This window comes from Nerophis lumbriciformis, linkage group LG29, assembly GCF_033978685.3.
Source record: "Nerophis lumbriciformis linkage group LG29, RoL_Nlum_v2.1, whole genome shotgun sequence".
Taxonomy (NCBI): Eukaryota; Metazoa; Chordata; class Actinopteri; order Syngnathiformes; family Syngnathidae; genus Nerophis; species Nerophis lumbriciformis.
Window position 1 is genome coordinate 14,482,345 of NC_084576.2, and position 25,081 is coordinate 14,507,425.

At 38.6% G+C, this 25,081-nt stretch overlaps 1 protein-coding gene across 1 annotated transcript in view; it reads left to right on the forward strand.

The window, feature by feature from the left end:
* The window catches only part of ptprq (protein tyrosine phosphatase receptor type Q), an 82,745-nt gene that overhangs the window by 34,906 nt on the left and 22,758 nt on the right, over nucleotides 1–25,081 (forward strand). The window contains exons 24-35 of the mRNA XM_061924279.2: nucleotides 240–381; nucleotides 3,899–4,174; nucleotides 4,811–5,173; nucleotides 6,662–6,771; nucleotides 6,849–7,035; nucleotides 12,883–13,121; nucleotides 13,204–13,273; nucleotides 17,302–17,460; nucleotides 17,611–17,875; nucleotides 17,948–18,021; nucleotides 18,092–18,191; nucleotides 20,347–20,475. Coding sequence (XP_061780263.2) covers nucleotides 240–381; nucleotides 3,899–4,174; nucleotides 4,811–5,173; nucleotides 6,662–6,771; nucleotides 6,849–7,035; nucleotides 12,883–13,121; nucleotides 13,204–13,273; nucleotides 17,302–17,460; nucleotides 17,611–17,875; nucleotides 17,948–18,021; nucleotides 18,092–18,191; nucleotides 20,347–20,475 — 2,114 coding nt within the window. The remainder of the gene's footprint in view (nucleotides 1–239; nucleotides 382–3,898; nucleotides 4,175–4,810; nucleotides 5,174–6,661; nucleotides 6,772–6,848; nucleotides 7,036–12,882; nucleotides 13,122–13,203; nucleotides 13,274–17,301; nucleotides 17,461–17,610; nucleotides 17,876–17,947; nucleotides 18,022–18,091; nucleotides 18,192–20,346; nucleotides 20,476–25,081) is intronic.

Sequence of the window (25,081 nt, forward strand, 5' to 3'; positions counted from 1 at the left end):
GCTAGTCCGGAATAACAACAATTTAAGCGCACTCGGAGATCCACTCAGCAAAAGTACACACCTGTCACACGGATTGCTAGCTCTAATTTCACACTCCAGATGCGCCTCGGGAGTTAACATTATATTCACTCAGACGTGCACATATGCGAGATGATATATTAAGATACTATCAGGACTGGATTATATTATCTTCCATGTGTCATATTTTTTATTTTAGATGTGTGTTTTTTTTCTGTTAGAATTCATCCGGTCCATCAACCACGGCGTACATATCTGACTTCAAGCCTCATCGTTCCTATGAGATCAGTGTTTCCGCTTACACCCGAGTGGGCCACGGGAACCAGTTTAGCATCCCAGTGACCTTCACCACTAACGAGTCAGGTAAAGAATACACAAGCGGGTTCACACACATTCAGGCAAATAGTTTGCATATCTGTTTTTAGTTCATTCACTCAACATTAAATAGAAATAATTGATACAAAATTTAAACAAATCTTGATTAAACAGGAGTAGAAAGAAGTATATACTCAAAAGTAGGATAAAAGTACGCACACAATTTGTTGTTTGAGAAGCAAAAAAAATAATAGTGTTTGGTAATGATGTGCGAATCGACACTTAAATATCAATACTGTTAAACTTGGGTTGCACACAAAAAAGATTCACATCCAAATTGCGATTTTTATTCATCCCGGATCTAAATCGATTCATAATTTTCAAATATCGATTTATTTTTTTCGCTAAGAATTATTTGGTAAAATAATTAATTATAATGAAAGTTTTTCAAAACAGCTTTTTTGGTTGCTTGGAGATGGCCTAAAACAGAGATGGGCAAATATTATGACTCAGGGGCCACATTGAGAGAAAATATGTGTCTGGTGGGCCAATGTGTATGTGTGTATTAATTATATGTACACATTTAGCTCTAAAAATCTGCTGGACAGTATGTGTGTTTGGGTCCCTTTTTTTCAGGAACACTAATACCAAAAGTCACAATATCCGATAGAATGCTAAAAAAGTTATGACAGACCACCTCAAAAAAACGGATTGGAATTACATTTTTTTTTACTGAATAGTACACCCAAAATGCACATTAAAATAAAGAAAGTGGGATTTACAATATTAACTATGAACAATAAAACACTGAATATTAACATCGCTCCTCTTTTACTTCTCAGACCAGCTCCTCGAAAGATATCTTTTGTAATCAAGCAAAACACAAAAGAAATGTAACAAACAGCAAAATATGAATGCAAAGTGTAATAAACACCTACAATATGATATATTATCACTTTTATGCAGAAATTTGTTGTAAAAATTTGCTTCCTCATCTGTTCCTGACACATGCGTTTCGGGCTGGCTGCTCTGAAAACAAACCCCGCCCACTCTGCTTTGTTTCTGGTCTGAGCTGCTGTGACGTAGATGACCGTAATAACTCATATAACACCCAAAAGCGCTAATTTCAACCATTGAAATACTTTCTACAGTTCAAGGTCATTTGAAAACAGCACTACACATCATAATGGCGGCTACAGTTTTGATGTTAAAGGTCTAAAAAAATTATGTGCAACGTCCGGCGGGCCGCATTGAAAATCTTAATGGGCCGCATGTGGCCCGCGGGTCGTATTTTGCCCAGGTCCAGCCTAAAACGTCTTTTAAAAATATATTCCTATTAAAATAAGTGTGTATATATATTAATGTATAATTTTAAGCTGTAGAGAGGGATGACTGTATTAGAATAATACAATTAAAGGTGCTGTTTGCAACTTCCTCACAGTAACATTGTTCAAAACAAAGAAACGCTATGTTACTTTTCGTAGTTTAACACATACTTGCCAACCTTGAGACCTCCGATTTTGGGAGGTGGGGGGTGGGGGGTGGAAGGGCGTGGTCGGGGTTGGCGGGGGCGTGGCTAAGAGGGGAGGAGTATATTTACAGCTAGAATTCACCAAGTCAAGTAGTTCATATATATATATATATATATATATATATATATATATATATATATATATATATATATATATATATCAAGAGGGACAGAGACAGCGCACAGTGCATGTGGCTCACATGTTACCATGGCGAGAAAACATGGAGGGACTGCCAGTTATCTAGTCTCCACCAGTTGCAGAAAATGTGCCATCAGTACAACTGGACAGTGCTGTTTCAGTTCCATCACCAGGACCATCAGTGAGTCAGACACAAACTAGTCTCATCATTGAACCAGATTCAAGGGCTGCTGAGTTGCCATCATCAGAACCCAGATCACCCACAACAAAAACCCCACCAGTGATCCGCAGGTACCCAGAAAGGTTTCGAGTACCACCAAAAAAACTGAATCTCTGAAGACAGTATAAAAATCTGTGTTAAAGATGTACAAATACTGTTTGTATAATAAGCATGTTATTGTTTACAAATGAGGGTTAAGAGTTCAGTACTAAAAAAAAAAAAGAATGTGGCTTAAGTACAGTTTTTTAATTGAGCTGCTGCATTTTTTGGTTGGGTTGTTTATTTCTTTTGAGTAACTTCTACAATTCTAAAAGGGGAGGAATGTTATAGAGTGATCTATGTTTGTCTGTTGCCATCTCCTGGAGAATGTTGGCTATAGCGTACTGTGGTTACTTTTTGGTTGGCCAACGATTTACGTGGTGTTGCGCACCTGACGTCAAGTGTGTGAGTCTGTTCTGAAGTCTACAGTAAAGAGACGTATTTCATCCCCTCACCTGTTTATTGCCTCCAACTCAATATATTACAACAACATTGCTCAATGTGGACCCTCCAGGTCGCATGGAGCTGGAGGGGGCGTGGCCTCCAGGTCCACCTGAATTCCGGGAGATTTTCGGGAGAAAATTTGTCCCGGGAGGTTTTCGCGAGAGACGCTGAATTTCGGGAGTCTCCCGGAAAATCCGGGAGGGTTGGCAAGTATGCCTGTTTATTGCCTCCAACTCAATATATTACAACAACGTTGCTCCATGTGGACCCTCCAGGTCCGCATGGAGCTGGAGGGGGCGTGGCCTCCGGGTCCGCCTGAATTCCGGGAGATTTTCGGGAGAAAATTTGTCCCGGGAGGTTTTCGGGAGAGGCGCTGAATTTCGGGAGTCTCCCGGAAAATCCGGGAGGGTTGGCAAGTATGGTTTAACAGAACACCTTTGTTTGACAACGGTCTATATTTTTTCACAATTACAAAGTTTATGCAATAAAACATTTTAACCGGCCCGAATAAAATGATTGGTGTTTACGGCTGTCACTCACCCGGTCTCGTCAACACGTCCGCACAAGGAGCTTGTGCACACATACAAAAGCAGTCCAAGAGAAGCAACAAACAATTTGCAGTCATGTTGTTGTTATGATAGAATATACATTCATTGACAGCTAACGCTAGCTATCCAAATTGTTATTATTAGCTAACAACACCCAAAAGCTAATGCGCCTGTTACGTTCATACGCAGTTACGTCATTATGTACGAGAAGCCGTAAGAGGGCAGGATATACTGTGTAAAATACATTGTAAAGTTGTCGCCCTGTCAGAATCTGTGTTAATGTTGCAAACAGTCTTTTTAATGATTATTCAAATTTGGAAATATATACTACCTTGCCTTGGGAGTGACATACACAAGCAATGCTAGCTGATTAGCTGACATTAACATGCTAATGCTAACATTATGTATTAATAATATAAGTCACAATTCTGACATTTCTTAGTCGTAAGGTGTCTTGTAATAGGTCTGTCTTGTTCCCAATTATTCTGAGGTAAAAACAGTTGGTGACTTCCTGAGTGAGTGCTAAAAAACTAGTTCCTAATATGCTAAGATAAGCCCAATTGGCAATTAATTTGGACTCTTCTCCCCTCTCACAGTGGACAGAGTGCTTCAGCAGATTAGTCACTACCTTTTTGTTTCCACAGTGTCAGAAGCTGTTGGGAACCTGTCGTGTTTCGGGATCAGCTGGAATTCCATTCAGCTTTCTTGGCAACCTCCAGCCAACCCCAACGGACAGATCCTCTTTTATGAGATTCTAATGGAGATGGACTTGCAGGCCGACACACACCAGGTCCTCACACCCGAATACACACTGACTGGACTGTCGCCAGAGCAGGAGTATGTACTCAGCGTGGCCGCAGTCAACTCTGCAGGGCCAGGAGACCAAATAAACTGTTCTGCTTCTACTCTTTCTGAGTCAGGTACACCCTTTTAGAGAATTCTACAGTTGGGTAGTTTTTTCTTCACCCCTCACTTAAAGTGTGAGTGAAGAATGCACTGCCAACCTGATAAGTTAGATAGAGATGATACAGTATTATCTGCTTACCTACCGTACAACAGGCCCAGATTTTCGACACATCTTCTCCTCATTCAATGCGTTTTCTTTATTTATTTTTATTAAGAGGTAGTAACCTGAAATGGTTTTCACTTCACAGGTGCGCTTGAAGCTCATAGAGAGAACGCCAAGAGTGTGTGAAAAAGTAATCAGAGCAAAGGGTGGCTATTTTAAAGAAACTATAAAACTTGTTTTCAGTTATTTCACCTTTTTTGTTAAGTACATAACTCCATATGTGTTTATTCATAGTTTTGATGCCTTCAGTGACAATCTACAATGTAAATAGTCATGAAAATAAAGAAAACACATTGGCTGAGAAGGTGTGCCCAAACTTTTGGCCTGTACTATATGCTACCTGGTGGTTGTTTGAGCACACTGCAGCTAGTCCTGGATAGTCCCACTCCTTAATGCTTCAGTCACACGCAGGATTCTCACAGGAATGAACCTTACCTACTGTATGATTATCTTTTATAGATTTAATCCTCCTCGTCTCTTTTTGTAGTCCCATCGGCCCCTCGTTTCGTCACCATCTCTCAAGTCACCCCCAACAATGTGACGCTCCAGTGGGGTTCCCCCCTCTCCATCCCAGGACTGCTGAGAGAATACCACATCCTTGCACAGCTACTCTCCACGAGCTGCGCAACGGTCTTCTTTACCGCCGCACAGCCATCCCCGGCAGAAGAACCAGGCTCAGACTGTGTGGAATCCTCTATCACAATGTCGATTAACGCTTCAGAAGAGGATCTCGGTGTCACAGTCCATCCTCTGGCTAAATACAGACACTACCGCTTCAAATTGGCCGCAGTGACTAATGCAGGCGTTGGAGAATACACAGCGTGGAGTTATGCACGCACCCTGGCTGGCAGTAAGAACATTGCAATAATCTTATCGTGTTTTATTGGTTGTGTAGTCGGAGCCATACTGTGTGCCACTGAGGGCCGCAAACTGAAAGAGCATGCGGGGGCCATTTTGATTTTGTTCATTTTCAAAACTATTACAAGGTATAGATGATTTTTAACCGGAGGGCTCCCCTCAAGTTTGGTCCCAGGACATAAAAATTATAAAAATAAGTTTTATTATAGACTTTTTTTCAATGCTTAGATCAAGTTTTAATTTGTTTTATGTTGTATGCCCTTTTTGTAAAAGAAAACCCTGTTTTTATAGCAAAAAGAAACAATTATGCAACATTTCCCCCCCACATCCCAAAAAATTCAAAGTGGAATATTTGATGTGAAGCAATTGGAGCCCCAACTAGGTAAATAATTCATAAAAATATTGATTTTCATTCATTATTATTTTATAGCAATGACAGTTTAAAAAAAAAAATCCCACTAAAATTCTCAGGGATCTAAAAGGGTCCCATTTGTAAGTGTTAAGTGTTTATCTTCAATGCTTAAATCTGTAGATCAGTTTCAGATCTATCTGTCGGTTATATGTTTTTATTATTTTTTTAATGTATTTTTGTTTGTTTGTTTTATGCCGTTTTTGTCATAGAATTTTTTTTGGTGGGGCAAAAACACAAGATATAAAGTTGAATAATTGATGTAAAATAATTTTTGCCCTAACTAGGTCAATAATTCATAACAATATTGATTTTGATTCATTATTATTTTCAGCACTGACAGTTTTAAAAAAAGATACCCCACTAAAATCCTAAGGGATCGAAAAGGGTCCCATTTATAAAAGTGTTAAGTAGTAGTGTTTACTTTCAATGCTTTAAACTCTAGATTAACTTCAGATCTATCCATCAATTATGTTTTCATACATTTTTTTTAAATGTTTTTTTTTTATGCCTTTTTTTCAAAGACAACATTGTTTTTATATTGCAAGCATACAAAATATGCAATATTTTCCCCAAAAATATTTCAAAGTGGAATATTTGACGTAAGGTATTTGTAGGTTCACGGCTCAATCATTCATAACATTGTTTTTTATTCATCATGAGTTTTTGAGCAATGACAGCTTTCAAGAAAAAAACAGCCATGGCAACTTTGTGCTATTAGAGTCAACATTGCAACTTTTTTTTTGTTACATTACACCTATGTGTTCTTTTATTCCACTTTTTATGTTTTTTTTGTAATAGTATTTTTAGAATGTGCCGCAGTACGGAAAAAAATTAACTGAAATGACCCCCAGGCCGCACTTTGGACACCTCTGCTGTAAGCTATGCTCTTACAGGACACTTCATTATGTACAATTACACATAATAAAAATCCTACATTTGCAAAGATGATGCTCAGTTTTGAGCTATTACAAAGAGTTGTAATGTGTTTTCCTCAGTGTAACGAGCTTAGAGTCACTAGAAAAAAGTGCTATATAAATATAACTCATTATTATTATCATTATTCCACAGACCCAGACGCCCCTCCACATGACCTCAGGGTGACTCCAACCTCGAGCAGCCTTCGTATAGCGTGGGACCCTCCAGCTATTATCTCAGGACCAACATCCTATCTTGTGGAGGTCGTTTCTTTGAATCATGTCCACCGATGAAGCGGCCATTTTTATTTAATATATTTCTATCTGCTCTCTTCTGTTAGGTGGATGGTCCTGGTTTTAATTACTCTACAGTCAGGGCTCCCGGGGAGTTGACGACTGTGGTTGTGACTAATTTGACTGCGTTCTCACGTTATTCTGTGACTATTACTGCTTTCACTGGCTCAGTGGAGCACGCCTCAATGGACGGCAAAGCTATTGGGCCCATTCTGTTTCTAACGCTGGAGGAAGGTAAGTGGAAAAGTTGCTAATAGACCAAAAATCTACATTTCTTTGCAAGTAAAAAAAAACAGTAAGGAACTGCCACAGGCACTACATCCAAGAAACCCTCTTTAAAAGTCTGCAAAGGTGTCAAATATTCTGATATAAGGTAATATAGTCTACATCCATCCATCCATCCATCCATTTTCTACCGCTTGTCACTTTCAGGGTCGCAGGGGGTGCTGGAGCCTATCTAAAGGCAAATGGGATAATGTAGACGAGTATTTGGGAGTAAAATATGGGGACTAACGTTAAGAAAACATCAAAAATATATATTTTTTCTGTAAAATGAGGATAATGATTGTAATCCTTCCTTCCATTGTTTTATACCTAAAGCTAATGTGCTGGGTACACTCTAGACTAGAGATCGACCGATCTGAGTTTTTCAGGGCCGATACGGATTATTGGTGGTCAAGGTGGCCGATAACTGATATTTGGAGCCGATATTCATCTGCAGTAAAAGTCCGCTAAACGTGAATAGTATATAAACAGTAGACAGCTGGAAAAAGCTTTAAATTGTTTTTTCAGCATTATTTTTTAGAAAATGTCGGACCAGTAGCGACATAATGTTTAATGTGGCGCTAATGTTGTGGTTAATTTAACACCAAAGAAAATCAGATGATATCACAAACACCAAAATTACGTGTGTCTTAGAGGAGCATCGACATTTGCATTTAAAAAAAAAAAGGGATTTTTCTTCATCGCAATAACTTACACGCTAATCAATTTTATAAAACCTATGGATTTAATACATTGTAAAGTTTCCTCGTGAGGAACCCTCAAATATTTGTTGGTTGGTTGGTAGGTTGACGTTTATTTCGAACATGTATGAAGTTTCAATGTGATACATAATTTAGTAAATTATGTATCACATTGAAACTTTATACATTTTTGCCCTAACTAGGTCAATAATTCATAACAATATTGATTTTGATTAATTATTATTTTTAGCACTGACAGTTTTAAAAAAAATATCCCACTAAAATCCTAAAGGATCGAAAAGGGTCCCATCCATTCATAAAAGTGTTAAGTAGTAGTGTTTATCCAACAGAGGTTGAAGTTTATTTCGAACATGTATAAAGTTTCAATGTGATACATAATTTAGTAAATTATGTATCACATAATTTAGTAAATTATGTATCACATTGAAACTTTATACATGTTCGAAATAAACTTCAAAATTATGTATCACATAATTTAGTAAATTATGTATCACATTGAAACTTTATACATGTTCGAAATAAACTTCAACCTACGTATCCGCTACGTAAATTAAATTTACGTAGCGGATATTTTCATTTCTCTTTACAAAGTGTCTGAAAAGGTCGATGCAAAGCTTATTTAATCTTACACTGTAAAAAAATTACCGTAAAAACTGCGGCAAGTGATTGTTACATAGCAACAGTAAAACACAGCCAAATCAAAAATAGTTGATCACAGTTGTAAACGCAGTGGATTTCTGCAAACCAAGAAACAGTAGATAACCTAAATGACTATTCTTATAATACGTAGAAAACTCATACTGTAAAGATAATGAAAATGTGTACAATGCATTTGCAAATACTGTAATGTCACAAGCATGCATATAATATACATTTACGGTATTATTCTGTCTAAATTTAAGATTTTGCAGATTGAACATTTAAAGTTACAGCATACCTTAATTATTTTAGGGGTTTGTGTTAAAGCATTAGCCTGATTAACTTTTAGCTAACATGTTTTCTTGTATTTTTGTGGCAAGTGGTTTCAGACATCGAGGGTTATGTCTTTGTGCTTCATTGTAAACGGCATCGTAATTTCCGCAAATTGTGCAGAATTTTTTTTGCAGAATTTACTATTTTTTCCACTTCATAGCAGTTACTAGCACATATGTTCACTTCCTGTTCTCAATTTGTAACACAATTTACATAAATTACTTACCCATATGATATGATTGATATGAAATATATGATTTCTAAATATGACTAACATTTAAATAAAACTAGCGTAATTCTGGGATCCTTTATGTAGCCTAACCTAAATGAGCTGCTGCCTACTTTTCTTTACGCATTATATACTGTAAGTCTCCTATTTATGATAAATGGGTTATACTTGTATAGCGCTTTTCTACCTCAAAGGTACTTAAAGCGCTTTGACACTATTTACACATTCACCCATTCACACACACATTCACACACTGATGGCGGTAGCTGCCATGCAAGGCCCTAACCACGACCCATCAGGAGCAAGGGTGAAGTGTCTTACTCAAGGACACGACGGACGTGACTAAGATGGGGGAAGCTGAGGATTGAACCAGGAACTCTCAAGTTGCTGGCACGGCCGCTCTACCAACTGAGCCACGCCGTCCCCGTATTTATCAATTTACACACATTTTTGGCAGAGACGGAGGCTTGACTTGCAGTAACAAAAACACACAAAACGGGTGGAAGAAGGAAAGAAGGACAAAAACTGTAATTCCCGGCAAAAAGTGTCAGTTTTGACAAGTCCTTGTAAGCAGAGAAGATGTGCTGTCGGCAACAGTTCTCCAAGGACACAAAGGGAGGACGGGTGTGTGTGAAGTGAAGTGAAGTGAATTATATTTATATAGCGTTTTTCTTTAGTAACTCAAAGCGCTTTACGTTGTGAAACCCAATATCTAAGTTACATTTCTAAACCAGTGTGGGTGGCACTGGAAGCAGATGGGTAAAGTGTCTTGCCCAAGGACACAACGGCAGTGACTAGGTTGGCAGAAGCGGGGATCGAACCTGGAACCCTTAAGTTGCTGGTACGGCCACTCTACCAACCGAGCTATACCGTGCGGGGGAAGCGGGCTGGGAGGATGGCCGTCTGAGCCGCAGCTTAACAGATAGGATCACTGGTTATTACTACTAACTTACTCTCCACTTATCAAAATGTTCTTATTTTTTTAAAGGGGAACATTATCACAATTTCAGAAGGGTTAAAACCATTAAAAATCAGTTCCCAGTGGCTTATTTTATTTTTCAAAGTTTTTTTCAAAATTTTACCCATCACGCAATATCCCTAAAAAAAAGCTTCAAAGTGCCTGATTTTAACCATCGTTATATACACCCGTCCATTTTCCTGTGACGTCACACAGTGATGCCAATATAAACAAACATGGCGCATAGAACAGCAAGCTATAGCGACATTAGCTCGGATTCAGACTCGGATTTCAGCGGCTTAAGCGATTCAACAGATTACGCATGTATTGAAACGGATGGTTGTAGTGTGGAGGCAGGTAGCGAAAACGAAATTGAAGAAGAAACTGAAGCTATTGAGCCATATCGGTTTGAACCGTATGCAAGCGAAACCGACGAAAACGACACGACAGCCAGCGACACGGGAGAAAGCGTGGACGAATTCGGCGATCGCCTTCTAACCAACGATTGGTATGTGTTTGTTTGGCATTAAAGGAAACTAACAACTATGAACTAGGTTTACAGCATATGAAATACATTTAGCAACAACATGCACTTTGAGAGTGCAGACAGCCCAGTTTTCATCAATTAATATATTCTGTAGACATACCCTCATCCGCTCTCTTTTCCTGAAAGCTGATCTGTCCAGTCCAGTTGGAAATGCATCTGCTTTGAGTGTCGCAGGATATCCACACATTCTTGCCATCTCTGTCGTAGCATAGCTTTCGTCTGTAAAGTGTGCGGAACAAACGTCCAATTTCTTGCCACTTTCGCATCTTTGGGCCACTGGTGCAACTTGAATCCGTCCCTGTTCGTGTTGTTACACCCTCCGACAACACACCGACGAGGCATGATGTCTCCAAGGTACGGAAAACAGTCGAAAAAACGGAAAATAACAGAGCTGATTTGACTCGGTGTTTGAGAAAATGGCGGATTGCTTCCCGATGTGACGTCACGTTGTGACGTCATCGCTCCGAGAGCGAATAATAGAAAGGCGTTTAATTTGCCAAAATTCACCCATTTAGAGTTCGGAAATCGGTTAAAAAAATATATGGTCTTTTTTCTGCAACATCAAGGTATATATTGACGCTTACATAGGTCTGGTGATAATGTTCCCCTTTAATTACTAAATTATTACGTCAGGGTTGCATGTTTGTGCCCGGATTGTTTCCCCAAGATGCAGACAGAACTCCAGAGACAGCATGCAGGTAGGACAATAATTTATTTTGTATAAATCATTCCATAACTAAAAAATGCCGGAAAAATAAAAACTAACACAAGAAGAGCATGCCGATTGCATGAGGAGCTAAGACATAAAACTAGCACTGGAAAGCTAACATAAACAGGAATCAAAGGAGTACCAACGTAACTTGTTGCAGGATCAAACAAAACAGCCAGACCAAGTGTGGCGAAAGGCAGGAATAAATAGCTCTCTGATTAGTGCCCGGGAGCAGTTGAGCGTCCCGAACACTAATCAGAGGCAGGTGAAAATAATCAGCACCCATTGCAACCAAGAAACGCAAACCCAGGGCAGCTGAAACAGAACTAAGAGAGTCTTAAACTAAAACAAAATATGGTTCGGGCAACGGATCATCACACTAAATACTTGTGTCATATGTGTATATATTGTGTCTGCTGGTGTATTTATGTTGTAGTTGTACCAAAAACAATAATTAAATATTGTCTGATATCGGTAAAAAAACGGGCGATAAAGATATACGTCAAAATGCCAAATATCTGCGCCGATAATCGGTCGATCGCTCGAGACTGGTCGCCATCCCATCGCTGATCATTTTCATCGAGGCTTTCATTATTATTTACCAGAAAAAAACAAAGAAGGTTAATGTAATTATATTGAAGATAATGAAGGAGGTACCATATATTGTTTTAAATATGTTATGCCACACAATTCAAACTCAAAGGTGGATGATAAACATGCTTTATCAGTATCATACACTATCATGCTTCAAACCCCCCTTCGAAAAGCTGTGCTCTACAAAACGTGCTCATTGTAGCCATTTAATCCTGACTTCCTCATTTTGATAAAAAGAAATCAGCACAAATTGTTTTCTTCATTTTTGTTTTGTAGGTTAAAGTGTTTTATATACTGTGCTCTTTATGTAATGTTGCTGATCAATTTGAATGTATTATTATTTATTGAGTTTAAAACATGCACCTGGGGATATGTTGATTGGCAACACTAAATGGTCCCTAGTGTGTGAATGTGAGTGTGAATGTTGTCTGTCTATCTGTGTTGACCCTGCGATGAGGTGGTGACTTGTCCAGGGTGTACCCCGCCTTCCGCCCGATTGTAGCTGAGATAGGCTCCAGCACCCTCCGCGACCCCGAAGGGGATAAGCGGTAGAAAATGGATGTATGGAATTTATTTTTCCGTATCATATGGTTCAAGTCGGTCAAAATGTTTTTGTAGTTTAAATGAGGATTTTTTATTTTATTTATTTCAGACAAATTGATGCACTTTAAATATTTTCTATTGCAGACTAAAAACAATTTTATTAAAGTTATTGTTAGATGTAAATTAATCTATGTATTTTTCTTTTTTGTTTTCTATAATGTTAATAAGATCCAATGTTTCTAGAGGTGTACTTAAATAATTTATAGACAAATGATACTATTTATAGTTGTGGGAGTGCGAAATGTTTTCTTTTTATGGCGGGTGTAAGTGAAAATAATTAGAAGGCACTGGGTTATCATAATTCAGTATTTCGGCAAAAATTAATAAGAGCATTACAATTAGGAAATATATACAGTAAGTATAACCTGAAATGTCTATGTAGATGTATGCATTTGAGTTTGAGTGAAAACAAATAAAAGGTCAGTAATGGCTTCTTTCTCATCTCTCTTTCTTTGTCATCTATGCTTTCTTATCTGTCCTCAGAGCCGAAAGATCCACCAAAAAACGTGGTCGTTTCTGTCATCCCGGATGAGGTAAACCGGGTAAAGGTTACTTTCACCCCGCCGGAGGAGCCTAACGGACAAATCACGTCCTACTTTGTGTACATCTTTGAAAAAGAGCTCCTAGTGAGGAACATCAGTCTTAATACCACCCAAAACGAAGACAGCATGCTGAGTGCCGTCATAGATGGCCTGAAAGGTGGTCATGACTACAGTATTCAGGTAAAGGACACAAACAGGCTTTTCTTTGCTTTTTGACTCATAATGTGTCCTTTTCTTTATTCTTCTCCGTGTTTTTCTGTAGATTTCAGCAAAGAATGGCGCTGGTAAGAGTCCACCCAGCCCGCATGTCCAGATAACAACTGGAATCAAAGGTACTGTGTTCCTACACACTGTATAATATCACTAAGTCATAGCACATTGTTCTTACAATCAACTGCAATTTTACTGGCCAAAAAAAGAACATGCAAGCCTGAGCGTGTCTACTTCTGTGTGCTTGTTGGAAGATTGCACTCTTTCTCTCTGTGTGTTGCCATGTTGAATCATGTAACGCAGCAGTATAAAAATGTCTATATTTACCAGCATCTGGTTTAACTGTCACTCCAGGGCAGTGGTGTCCAAAGTGTGGCCGGGGGAACATTTGCGGCCCGCATCTAATTTTTTTAACGGCACGTGGCACATTCTAAAAACACTATAAAGAAAACAACATAAAAAGTGGTAAACAAGGCAAACAGGTGAAATTTAACAAGAAAAAATCGCAACGGTAACCTATTTAAGGCTACAATTACTTTACATCAAATATTCTACTTTAAAATATTTTTGGGGAACATATTGCATATTTTGTGTGTTTGCCCTATACAAAACAAAGTTTTATTTGACAAAAAGGGCATAAAACAAACAAACAAACAAATATTTTTTTTTAAACTTATAATCGACAGATAAATCTGAAGTTTATCTAGAGATTTAAACATTAAAGTGAAAAATAAAAAAGTATGACAATTTTATGTGTTGGGGCCCTTTTGATCCCCAAGAAATTAAGTGGGATCTAAAAAAAACTGTTGTTGCTAAAAAAAAATAAAAAATTATAAATTAAAATAAATGTTGTTAAGAATTGTTGCCCTATTTAAGGGTCAAATTACTTCACATATTCCATAAAAAAAAAATTTGGGGGGCGGAATAATTTTAATTTTGTGTTTTTTCCATAAAATCAGGGTTTTCACAAAAAAGGGCAATGACATAAAAACATGTTTTACTATCGACAGACCTAAAGTAGATATAGAGATTTAAGTGTTAAATAAAAAAAAAAAAATTAATACAATGATTTCTGAGATGACCGAGAAGTCTTCTCAGGCTTTGTTGACTCAATGTCAATCAATCAATCAATCAATGTTTATTTATATAGCCCTAAATCACAAGTGTCTCAAAGGGCTGCACAAGCCACAACGACATCCTCGGTACAAAGCCCACATAAGGGCAAGGAAAAACTCACCCCAGTGGGACGTCGATGTGAATGACTATGAGAAACCTTGGAGAGGACCGCATGTGTGGGTAACCCCCCCCCCCCCCCCCCCCCCCCCTCGAGGGGAGACTGAATGCAATGGATGTCGAGTGGGTCTGACATAATATTGTGAGAGTCCAGTCCATAGTGGATCCAACATAATAGTAAGAGTCCAGTCCATAGTGGGGCCAGCAGGACACCATCCCGAGCGGAGACGGGTCAGCAGCGCAGAGATGTTCCCAGCCGATGCACAGGCGAGCGGTCCACCCCGGGTCCCGACTCTGGACAGCCAGCACTTCATCCATGGCCACCGGACCTGTGACCCCCCCCCCCCCTCCACAAGAAGAGGGGAGCAGAGGAGAAAAGAAAAGAAACGGCAGATCAACTGGTCTAAAAGGGGGGTCTATTTAAAGGCTAGAGTATACAAATGAGTTTTAAGATGGGACTTAAATGCTTCTACTGAAGTAGCATCTCTAATTGTTACCGGGAGGGCATTCCATAGTACTGGAGCCCGAATAGAAAACTTTCTATACTGTGACTGGTGTGCACGTAATCACCTGCACTTGAGCACCAGTAAAACAAAACAACTTAATAAACAAAACAACCAGATATAGACTTAATAAACTGATTAAGAGAGCTGACTCCGTTCTAGGCTGCCCACTCTTTGTTGTAATTTATCTTATATCTGTAGATATGTAATGAGCAATATGTAATATTTATTACTATTTTTCTGTTTTTCCATTAAGCTTTACGTCTGTTACTGTATGTAAAAACCTGCACTGCAACAATGTAATTTCCCCATTGTCAGATAAATAAAAGTCTATCCTATCCGATCTAAATACTGTAATATATGACTTTTTAATGTTTTTATGACTGAGACCCTTCCCGCCCCCTAAGGACCAAACTTGAGGGAAGCCCTAAATGTTAAAAAATATCTATGAGTTTTATTGGTTTTGAATATTAGAAATATCAAAATGCAATGCTTTGATTTTTTTAGTGTGCGTCCCTCAATAGAAAAAAAATTGGAAACCCCTGTTCTGGGAGTTGTACTTGTAACAATAATTTGGTGATAATTCTTGCAAAATTTTCACTCTCATGTAGCTACATTAGGTCACCGAAATATTAGAAATGCCTCTCGGTATGATACAGTACAGGTCTACCAAAACTACAGCTGCAAAATGATATTAATTCAATGTTGATGCCATTACTATACATGTCAACATGTGACCCAAAAATATGGGAAATTACTTGGGAAAATTGAAGAACGCAGACCTCTGCTAGGCCCTAACCTGACTCTTGCCAGATCCTTGTAGTTCGCTGAGCTCCACACAAGGATCTGGGCTCAAAAGCATTGCAAACCCCTTCCAGATAGCAAACAATAATGAACCAATCAGGATTGCCTGGCGGGATTTCATAGATGTGACGTAGCGCCGAAGCGACTGTTTGATTCAAACAACAATAGCGGCACGCAGCCCTTGCTGCGTCGTGTGCTGACATTGATTCTGCTATTGCAACTGTTTTGTCAAATCTATCGAATATTAATTATTTAAAAGATGAACAGAGAACGGTTTTGAAGGCATTTATTGGTGGCAAGGATGTTTTGGCTCTTCTTCCGACCGGGTTTGGATTTCCCAGCGTCGCACTCATCAGCATCACGGGTTGATTTCGATGTGAGTGGTTGAAGTAGCACGTCATTCAAGATAACGGACAAGTGGTTTATCCAATCACATACAATTATTTTTTTACAAGGCCCCGCCTTCTGAAATACATCTCTTATTGAGAACTCCCAGATCCTGGTGTGGAGCTCAGCGAACTACAAGGATCTGTGGAGAGTCAGGTTAGCTAGGCCCGGCCTCCAAATAGTAAAAAAAAGTCCTAAATCCAGACGGTGATTCCGTAAAAGGATGTCGTTGTGGTTTGTGAAGCCCTTTGAGGTACTTGAGATTAAGGGTTGTATAAATAAATGTTGATAGATTGATTGGTTGATATCAAAATGATATCAATAAATCTAAAACTGGTAGCTTTTTTTGACGAAGCAGTTCATTTCAACAGAACACCTTTTCGCCCCCAAAATCGAATCACTTGTTCTTTATCCCACTTCTGACATATCATGAAAGTCTAATCAAAATCCACCCAAAACTTTTTGAACTATCTGTAGCGGAATTAAATAAACAAAGTGAAGCCTCTTGTGAGTCATCCACTGTCTTTGGATTTTTTTTTTGTTCATGAAAATTAATATTTTGGGTAATTTTCAATAACGGGAACACACCGGGGAAAAAGGACAAAACACGGGAGTTTCCCAGGGAAAACGGTAACATGACCACAATTTATAACAGAGCAGCCATGGCTTCTGTAAAACTGTATGTTGGAATTTCCAGAGAAAATGCATAATTTCAGAACAACTTTGGAAAAGGATTAAGATTGATATGTTATTTAATGTTAGGGGACGGCGTGGCGAAGTTGGGAGAGTGGCCGTGCCAGCAATCTGAGGGTTACTGGTTCAATCCCCACCTTCTACCATCCTAGTCACGTCCGTTGTGTCCTTGAGCAAGACACTTCACCCTTGCTCCTGATGGGACTGGTTAGCGCCGTGCATGGCAGCTCCCGCCATCAGTGTGTGAATGTGTGAATGTGTGTGTGTGAATGGGTGAATGTGGAAAATAGTGTCAAAGCGCTTTGAGTTCCTTAAAAAGGTAGAAAAGCGCTATACAAGTACGACCCATTTACCATTTACCATTTACCATGTTTAAAATGCATTTGTACAAATAAAAAATCTCCTCTACAAATAAATATCTCACCCTAACTGGAAACCTGGTACTCTCTGCAGTTGAGCATGTGAGTAAAGTTGTGGTAGTTAGTATGTGTGTGTGTGTACCTCATTGTTATGATATTTGTGTGCTGCAGCCCCGGCCAAGCCCACCCAAAGACCCCAGGCGGTGCTCGGCCATAGAGGGGTTGCCATGGTTACCCACAGGAGTATTACCATCCGAATGCCTGCGTGTTTCTATAGTGACGACAATGGGCCAATCGCAAAAATTCAGGTCATCGTGGCTGAGTCAGGGGGTATGATTCTAGAAAAATATTGATGACGCTCACCAAGAGTCGCAGTCTGTGTTGAGCTTGACGAACACAAACAGTATGAAAAATGGCAGAATTTTAGTGTCAGCACAAATGTGACTCAATGTGCCCATTTTTCCGTCCTTCGTGCCACAGTGAAGGACATTTCAAACCTGAGCAACTGGAGGAGTGCCTTCTTTGAGCGTCCCATCCCGTACATTACTGACCAGGGCTTCCCCAACCCGCCATGTTCAGGGGACACGAGGGAGGCACGCGGTGTGCCTGGCAACGAGCGTCCTTTGCTTAGACGCAAACACACGACGGCGGCCAGCTACGTGATAGGAGCACATGATGAGTGTGTGCAGGAGAACGACACCGACACTTTGTGTAACGGACCTCTGAAGGCTAAAACTGTTTACGTGTGCGTGCTCCATGACGTCAACAAAGTAAATTGCTACAATATATGTTCTGACATATTCATTGTATTCAACAGGTTTAAGTTCAGAGCGACTAACATTATTGGCCAATACACTGACTCGGAGTACTCGGACCATATTAAAACTGCAGGTATGTATATAGTTGACATTATTACATTATGATTTCCCATTTATTTAGTCTGCTCTTTTTCTCACTGTAGTTGACGGACTGTTGACCAGAGACGAACAGATCATTATAGGTGTACTCCTCTCCTTTTTCTTGGTCGTGCTGCTGATCGTCATCATCTGTGCGTCTGTCAAGTAAGATGGGAACGCTTTGTTGCTGTTCACACAATTACGAAAAACTCAGGAACTAATCAAAGCACTCTGTGTAAAAATCAGAAAGATAAGAAGGCCGAATACCATAAACATTTTTATAAATCATAAGTAGAACCTTAAAATTGACCCTGAAACACACGGGGAGCCATTGCCATACTTGCCAACCCTCCCGAATTTTCCGGGAGACTCCCGAAATTCAGCGCCTCTCCCGAAAACCTCCCGGGACAAATATTCTCCCGAAAATCTCCCGATTTTCAGCCGGAGCTGGAAGCCACGCCCCCTCCAGCTCCATGCGGACCTGAGTGAGGACAGCCTTTTTTCATGACGGGAGGACAACAGGGTGACAAGAACTAAATCATCCAGACTAGAGATCAATTGTATTATTATGTTTATTTTACCTAAAAATAAATATATTTATTAATTTAAAAAAAACAAAAAACTAAATACATTGTTGCTATATTTTGCTAAAAACATCAAAATTAATTGTATTTTTATTTGTATTTTTTTGTGACTCCTTATTACATCCAGCCATAGAATTATACATTAAAATAAACATATTTGAAATAATTGATTTTAAATTATCATAATAATTCATTTAAAATGACCATATTTAATTATTAAAATAATTGCTTGTTTATCAACAACTTTAGCATTTTATTCATTACATTTTGAAACTCTCAGAAGCCAAGTTATGTTATATTTCTTAATATTTATTTATGCAAGTTTGAAGTATCAATTATCTAAACACAGTTTTGTTTGCATATTTTCAGGATGTAGATATCTCTATATATATATATATATATGTATATGTATGAAATACTTGACTTGGTGAATTCTAGCTGTCAATATACTCCTCCCCTTTAACCACGCCCCCAACCACGCCCCGCCCCACCCCGACCACGCCCCCACCTCCCGAAATCGGAAGTCTCAAGGTTGGCAAGTTTGGCCAATGCAGAGATTTTAAAACTGGTGTAACGTGAGTCCGCCTTCTGGTCTTTGTCATGACACGTGCCGCTGAATTTTGGAGTAATTGCAAAGGTGTAGTAACCTTTTTAGGAAGAACAGAAAGTAGGGCGTTACAATAATCTATACAACTTGTAATAAAAGCATGCATTAGCGTCTCCGTGTTGCCCAGTTTAACAGGATAAACCTTGTCAAATGATATAAAATCATGTGTTAAATCACAAAGATACTCATCAAGACTTCGATCAGGCTGATTACAAAAATAAATAGTAACCAAATATTCTGCAAAAGAATTTACTCAAAAGAACCAGATGTAAAATAAATTTACCTACAATTACGCAGTGCTATAATAAATCCATCCATCCATCCATCCATTTTCTACCGCTTGTCCCGTTCGGGGTCACGGGGGTGCTGGAGCCTATCTCAGCTGCATTCGGGCAGATGGCGGAGTAGACCCTGGACAAGTCGCCAACTCATCGACATTCTAACTAAAATAATAATAAAGAATATGTTTCTTAGATAAACTGTCAATGAAATGAAAGTGCAAATGAAAATACAGCTTCTCCACTTTAGTCATCATTTTTGCGCTCAAAAACTTCTCTATGAATTTAGCTTCAGGCTTCTTCTGTTTGTTTGATATTGTCATTACTGCAACAAGTGGTGAAAAAGTGTATTACAACTGAGTGCGGACCAACAGATATTTTTGTTGACTTTGTTTTTTACAAAAAATACATTATTGAAAAAAATGTTCTGTACTTTATTAACATGCATCTAATCCTTACAAAGCACACCCCCTTCAAGCCGGGCCCTTATACTTAAGCAGGTTATGCCCCTCCCACTTCTGATATCAAAGTTCCGTCCCTTGGGTGCGCGCTAGTACTGTGTAAACCTTACTCCCTGATGCTTTAACAGTCGCGTTAGATAACGAGATGACAGCTCAGGCTTTTGGCTTGTTGCCTAAATGTGTGGACGCCAGTTCGATCCCCAAGCAATGTGAAGTGTGCGGATCCTGATTTCCTCTCAGTCTGTGGGGATGTGTAGTGTGCGGCGTTGGTTTGCTCCATGACCACTGTTTCAAAACGAAACATAATGTACCCTGAAATAATAATGAGAATAGTTATACATCAAGGTGGTTTGATCATTACTGCTTGACATGTGTTGACATGTTTGTCAGGGTCCACCAGCGCAAGAAGGAGGGTGGAACGTATTCCCCCAGACAAGCGGAGATCATCGAGACCAAGTGTAAACTGGATCAGCTGATCGCTGTGGCAGATTTGGAACTGAAACAAGAGAAACTCAACCGGTTGGTGTATTACAAAAGATTGTGTATTACGTTGTAATAATCAGCGTATGTTCTGCATGTACATGAAAACAAACATGCTATCAAACGCTATCAAGTTTAGTACACAGGTGTCAAACTGAAGGCCTGTTATTACATTATTTTATTTGGCCCTCGAAATAATATGTGTCAATGAAGTACTTTATCTCTTCCTACTAAATGTTCTTTCTATTTTGACTGAAAAATATACATGTACTCCATGCAATCGCATATTTTTTCGACTTAGATATCTAATAATGCAACAAATATATTATCATACATTCAAACCATTTTTTTGTTAAAATAAAAATAGAGACTTTTTATCTGCTCGACTTATGTTTTCAAATCAAGTTTTCCATCAAATTGTACACTGTAAAAACGACAATGAATTTGACGGGAAAATTGTGAAATGTACTGGGTTTTGTTTTTTTTGACAGCATTTTACTGTAAATGGAAGAAGTACCGATGTTTTTGGACTATAAAATTCTGGCAACTTAGCTGCCAGTTTTTACTGTTAAAGCTGTGCTACCATTTTGCCTTTTACTGTAATACACGGTAAAATCGACAGTTGTTTTTACAATTAAAAAGAACAGGCAGCTCAGAATTTTACCGTAAGAAAGCAGTTTTCTATTTAGAGTACCAAAAAAAACTTTTAAACATTTCTTACAGTAAAATTCTGACAACTGAGCTGTATTTTTTACTGTAAAAAATAACTATACTGTTTTCACATTTACAGTAACATGCTGTAAAAAACAACATACATTTTACAATAAAATGATTGCGACTGAGCTGCCAGTTTTTTTTTACTGTAAAATCTACAATAGTTTTTTTTACAGTAAAAAAAAACTGACAGCTCAGATTTGACCAACATTTTTTTTAATTATTTACAGTACCAAAACATTTTAATTTTTAATTTTTACAGTTAAATTCTGGCAATTGAACTGCAAGTTGTTTACTGTAAAAAAAATAAAAATAAAACAGCGAAAGTGTTTTTACGTTTACAGTAATATGCTGTACAAAACAATGTATGGTAAATTGAAATTATGGCAACTGAGCTGCCAGTTTTTTTTTACCGTAAAATGACAGAAGTTTATTTTAAATCTAATACATTTAAAAAAAATCTAATAAACAAATGCACAGGAGATTGTGTAATAATATGATTCACTATTAGAAGGGGCCCTCTGAAGTCAGACATCACTTACATGTGGCCCTCAATGAAAACGAGTGTGACACACCTGCTTTAGGAGATTACAAGCTCGTATGTGGCTGCACCAGATATATTTTTAAATTGGAATGCAACAGGAAAGAAAATGTGTTTGCAGCTGCCTACAAGACGTACGCTTTTGTCGGTGCAAAATCATCTCGTGTTGAAGAGTGTGTGCCAAAATAGAAGTGGCAGCTTCGAAACGACGACACGTCATTGTGACTTTATACTTTCTTCTCTGGAGACATGCTGTCTGCAACCATCCCTGCTGACAAATGTGCTCTTTTTTATTATCTTAAAATACTATATATATATATCAGGGGTGTAACGGTACACAAAAATTTTGGTTCGGTACGTACCTTGGTTTAGAGATCACGGTTCAGTTCATTTTCGGTACAGTAAGAAAACAACAAAATATAAATGTTTTGGTTATTTATTTACCAAATTTGCAAAATCTTCCACCAAAAATATTTTTCTTAGTGGAATATTTGATGTGAAGTAATCAGAACCTTGGATAGGTCAATAACTCATAATAACATTGATTTTGATTCAATATTATGTTTTGAGCAATGACAGTTTGAAAGAAAAAAAAAACAGCTTTGTTTTATTAGTCAACATTGCAACTTTTTCTAAATTACATTTAACCTTAAAGCTTTTTTATTTCACTTTTGTTATGTTTTTGTTTATTTTAATAGTATTTTTAGAATGTGCCGTGGGCCTTTAAAACATTAGCTGTGGGCTGTAAATGGCCTCCGGGGCACACTTTTGACACCCCTGCTATAGATAATAAAAAATTAAATCTGATAAATCTATGGATAAAAAGCAGAGCCTTGCGAGGCATGCGTGTTTATCACAACTCTCTCGCTCTCTGCCCCTCCTTCACGAATGCTGCTGCGCGCACAATTTGTTTTGTTTTTAACCCCTTCTTAACCCTGAACGTACATTGTTAATACACGCAACCATAACTCAAAATGCCGGACATTTGAGGCATTTAAGAAACTCCGCCCGGACAGCTCCGCAAAAGAGGACATGTCCGGTGAAAAGAGGACGTATGGTCAGTCGCAGCGACCGGGCTAGGATAGACTGACCAGCATGCTAGCCCATTTTGAGTATTGTTTACACAACGTGAAGTACGCTACTTAATATGTCCGTGTGGAAACTCTTTCGGTACACCTCCGCACCAAACCGAAACCCCCGTACCGAAACGGTTCAATACAAATACACGTACCGTTACACCCCTAATATATATATATATATATATATATACAGGTAAAAGCCAGTAAATTAGAATATTTTGAAAAACTTGATTTATTTCAGTAATTGCATTCAAAAGGTGTAACTTGTACATTATATTTATTCATTGCACACAGACTGATGCATTCAAATGTTTATTTCATTTAATTTTGATGATTTGAAGTGGCAACAAATGAAAATCCAAAATTCCGTGTGTCACAAAATTAGAATGTTACTTAAGGCTAATACAAAAAAGGGATTTTTAGAAATGTTGGCCAACTGAAAAGTATGAAAATGAAAAATATGAGCATGTACAATACTCAATACTTGGTTGGAGCTCCTTTTGCCTCAATTACTGCGTTAATGCGGCGTGGCATGGAGTCGATGAGTTTCTGGCACTGCTCAGGTGTTATGAGAGCCCAGGTTGCTCTGATAGTGGCCTTCAACTCTTCTGCGTTTTTGGGTCTGGCATTCTGCATCTTCCTTTTCACAATACCCCACAGATTTTCTATGGGGCTAAGGTCAGGGGAGTTGGCGGGCCAATTTAGAACAGAAATACCATGGTCCGTAAACCAGGCACGGGTAGATTTTGCGCTGTGTGCAGGCGCCAAGTCCTGTTGGAACTTGAAATCTCCATCTCCATAGAGCAGGTCAGCAGCAGGAAGCATGAAGTGCTCTAAAACTTGCTGGTAGACGGCTGCGTTGACCCTGGATCTCAGGAAACAGAGTGGACCGACACCAGCAGATGACATGGCACCCCAAACCATCACTGATGGTGGAAACTTTACACTAGACTTCAGGCAACGTGGATCCTGTGCCTCTCCTGTCTTCCTCCAGACTCTGGGACCTCGATTTCCAAAGGAAATGCAAAATTTGCATGGTTGGGTGATGGTTTGGGGTGCCATGTCATCTGCTGGTGTCGGTCCACTCTGTTTCCTGAGATCCAGGGTCAACGCAGCCGTCTACCAGCAAGTTTTAGAGCACTTCATGCTTCCTGCTGCTGACCTGCTCTATGGAGATGGAAATTTCAAGTTCCAACAGGACTTGGCGCCTGCACACAGCGCAAAATCTACCCATGCCTGGTTTACGGACCATGGTATTTCTGTTCTAAATTGGCCCGCCAACTCCCCTGACCTTAGCCCCATAGAAAATCTGTGGGGTATTGTGAAAAGGAAGATGCAGAATGCCAGACCCAAAAACGCAGAAGAGTTGAAGGCCACTATCAGAGCAACCTGGGCTCTCATAACACCTGAGCAGTGCCAGAAACTCATCGACTCCATGCCACGCCGCATTAACGCAGTAATTGAGGCAAAAGGAGCTCCAACCAAGTATTGAGTATTGTACATGCTCATATTTTTCATTTTCATACTTTTCAGTTGGCCAACATTTCTAAAAATCCCTTTTTTGTATTAGCCTTAAGTAATATTCTAATTTTGTGACACACGGAATTTTGGATTTTCATTTGTTGCCACTTCAAATCATCAAAATTAAATGAAATAAACATTTGAATGCATCAGTCTGTGTGCAATGAATAAATATAATGTACAAGTTACACCTTTTGAATGCAATTACTGAAATAAATCAAGTTTTTCAAAATATTCTAATTTACTGGCTTTTACCTGTGTATATATATATATATATATATATATATATATGTATATATATATATATATATATATATATATATATATATATATATATATTATATATAAATATACACATATAAAAAGGCATCGATCTTTGAATACATTTGATCATTTATTCCTTGTGTAATCACATTTTTCAGCAAAGTCACGATCATGGCTGCTTTTCTTAAGGAGAGCATATGTGCTTTGTTGTTTCCTTTTTCATAATTTACAGCAGCAGACCAGCCAGTAAAAAAACTAAATGTGTTCTCATCAGTTTCCCTCTGAGCCGATGCCATCACCCACACAGCCAAATTAAAAGCACCCTAAAATAGCGAGGCTCCTGTAGGTGTAAAAACTGCCTTTTATATGAAGAACTGAAGTCAAGCCTGTAAATAAAAGTGCTTCAGTACCTTTTCAGCTGTCTTTTACACTTGAATGTGTATAACATCATCACTTTAGAGAATATATGGCTGCTTCATTAAATATTTAAGATGCCTGTCCTTAATATGCAGTTCTATAAGCTCCT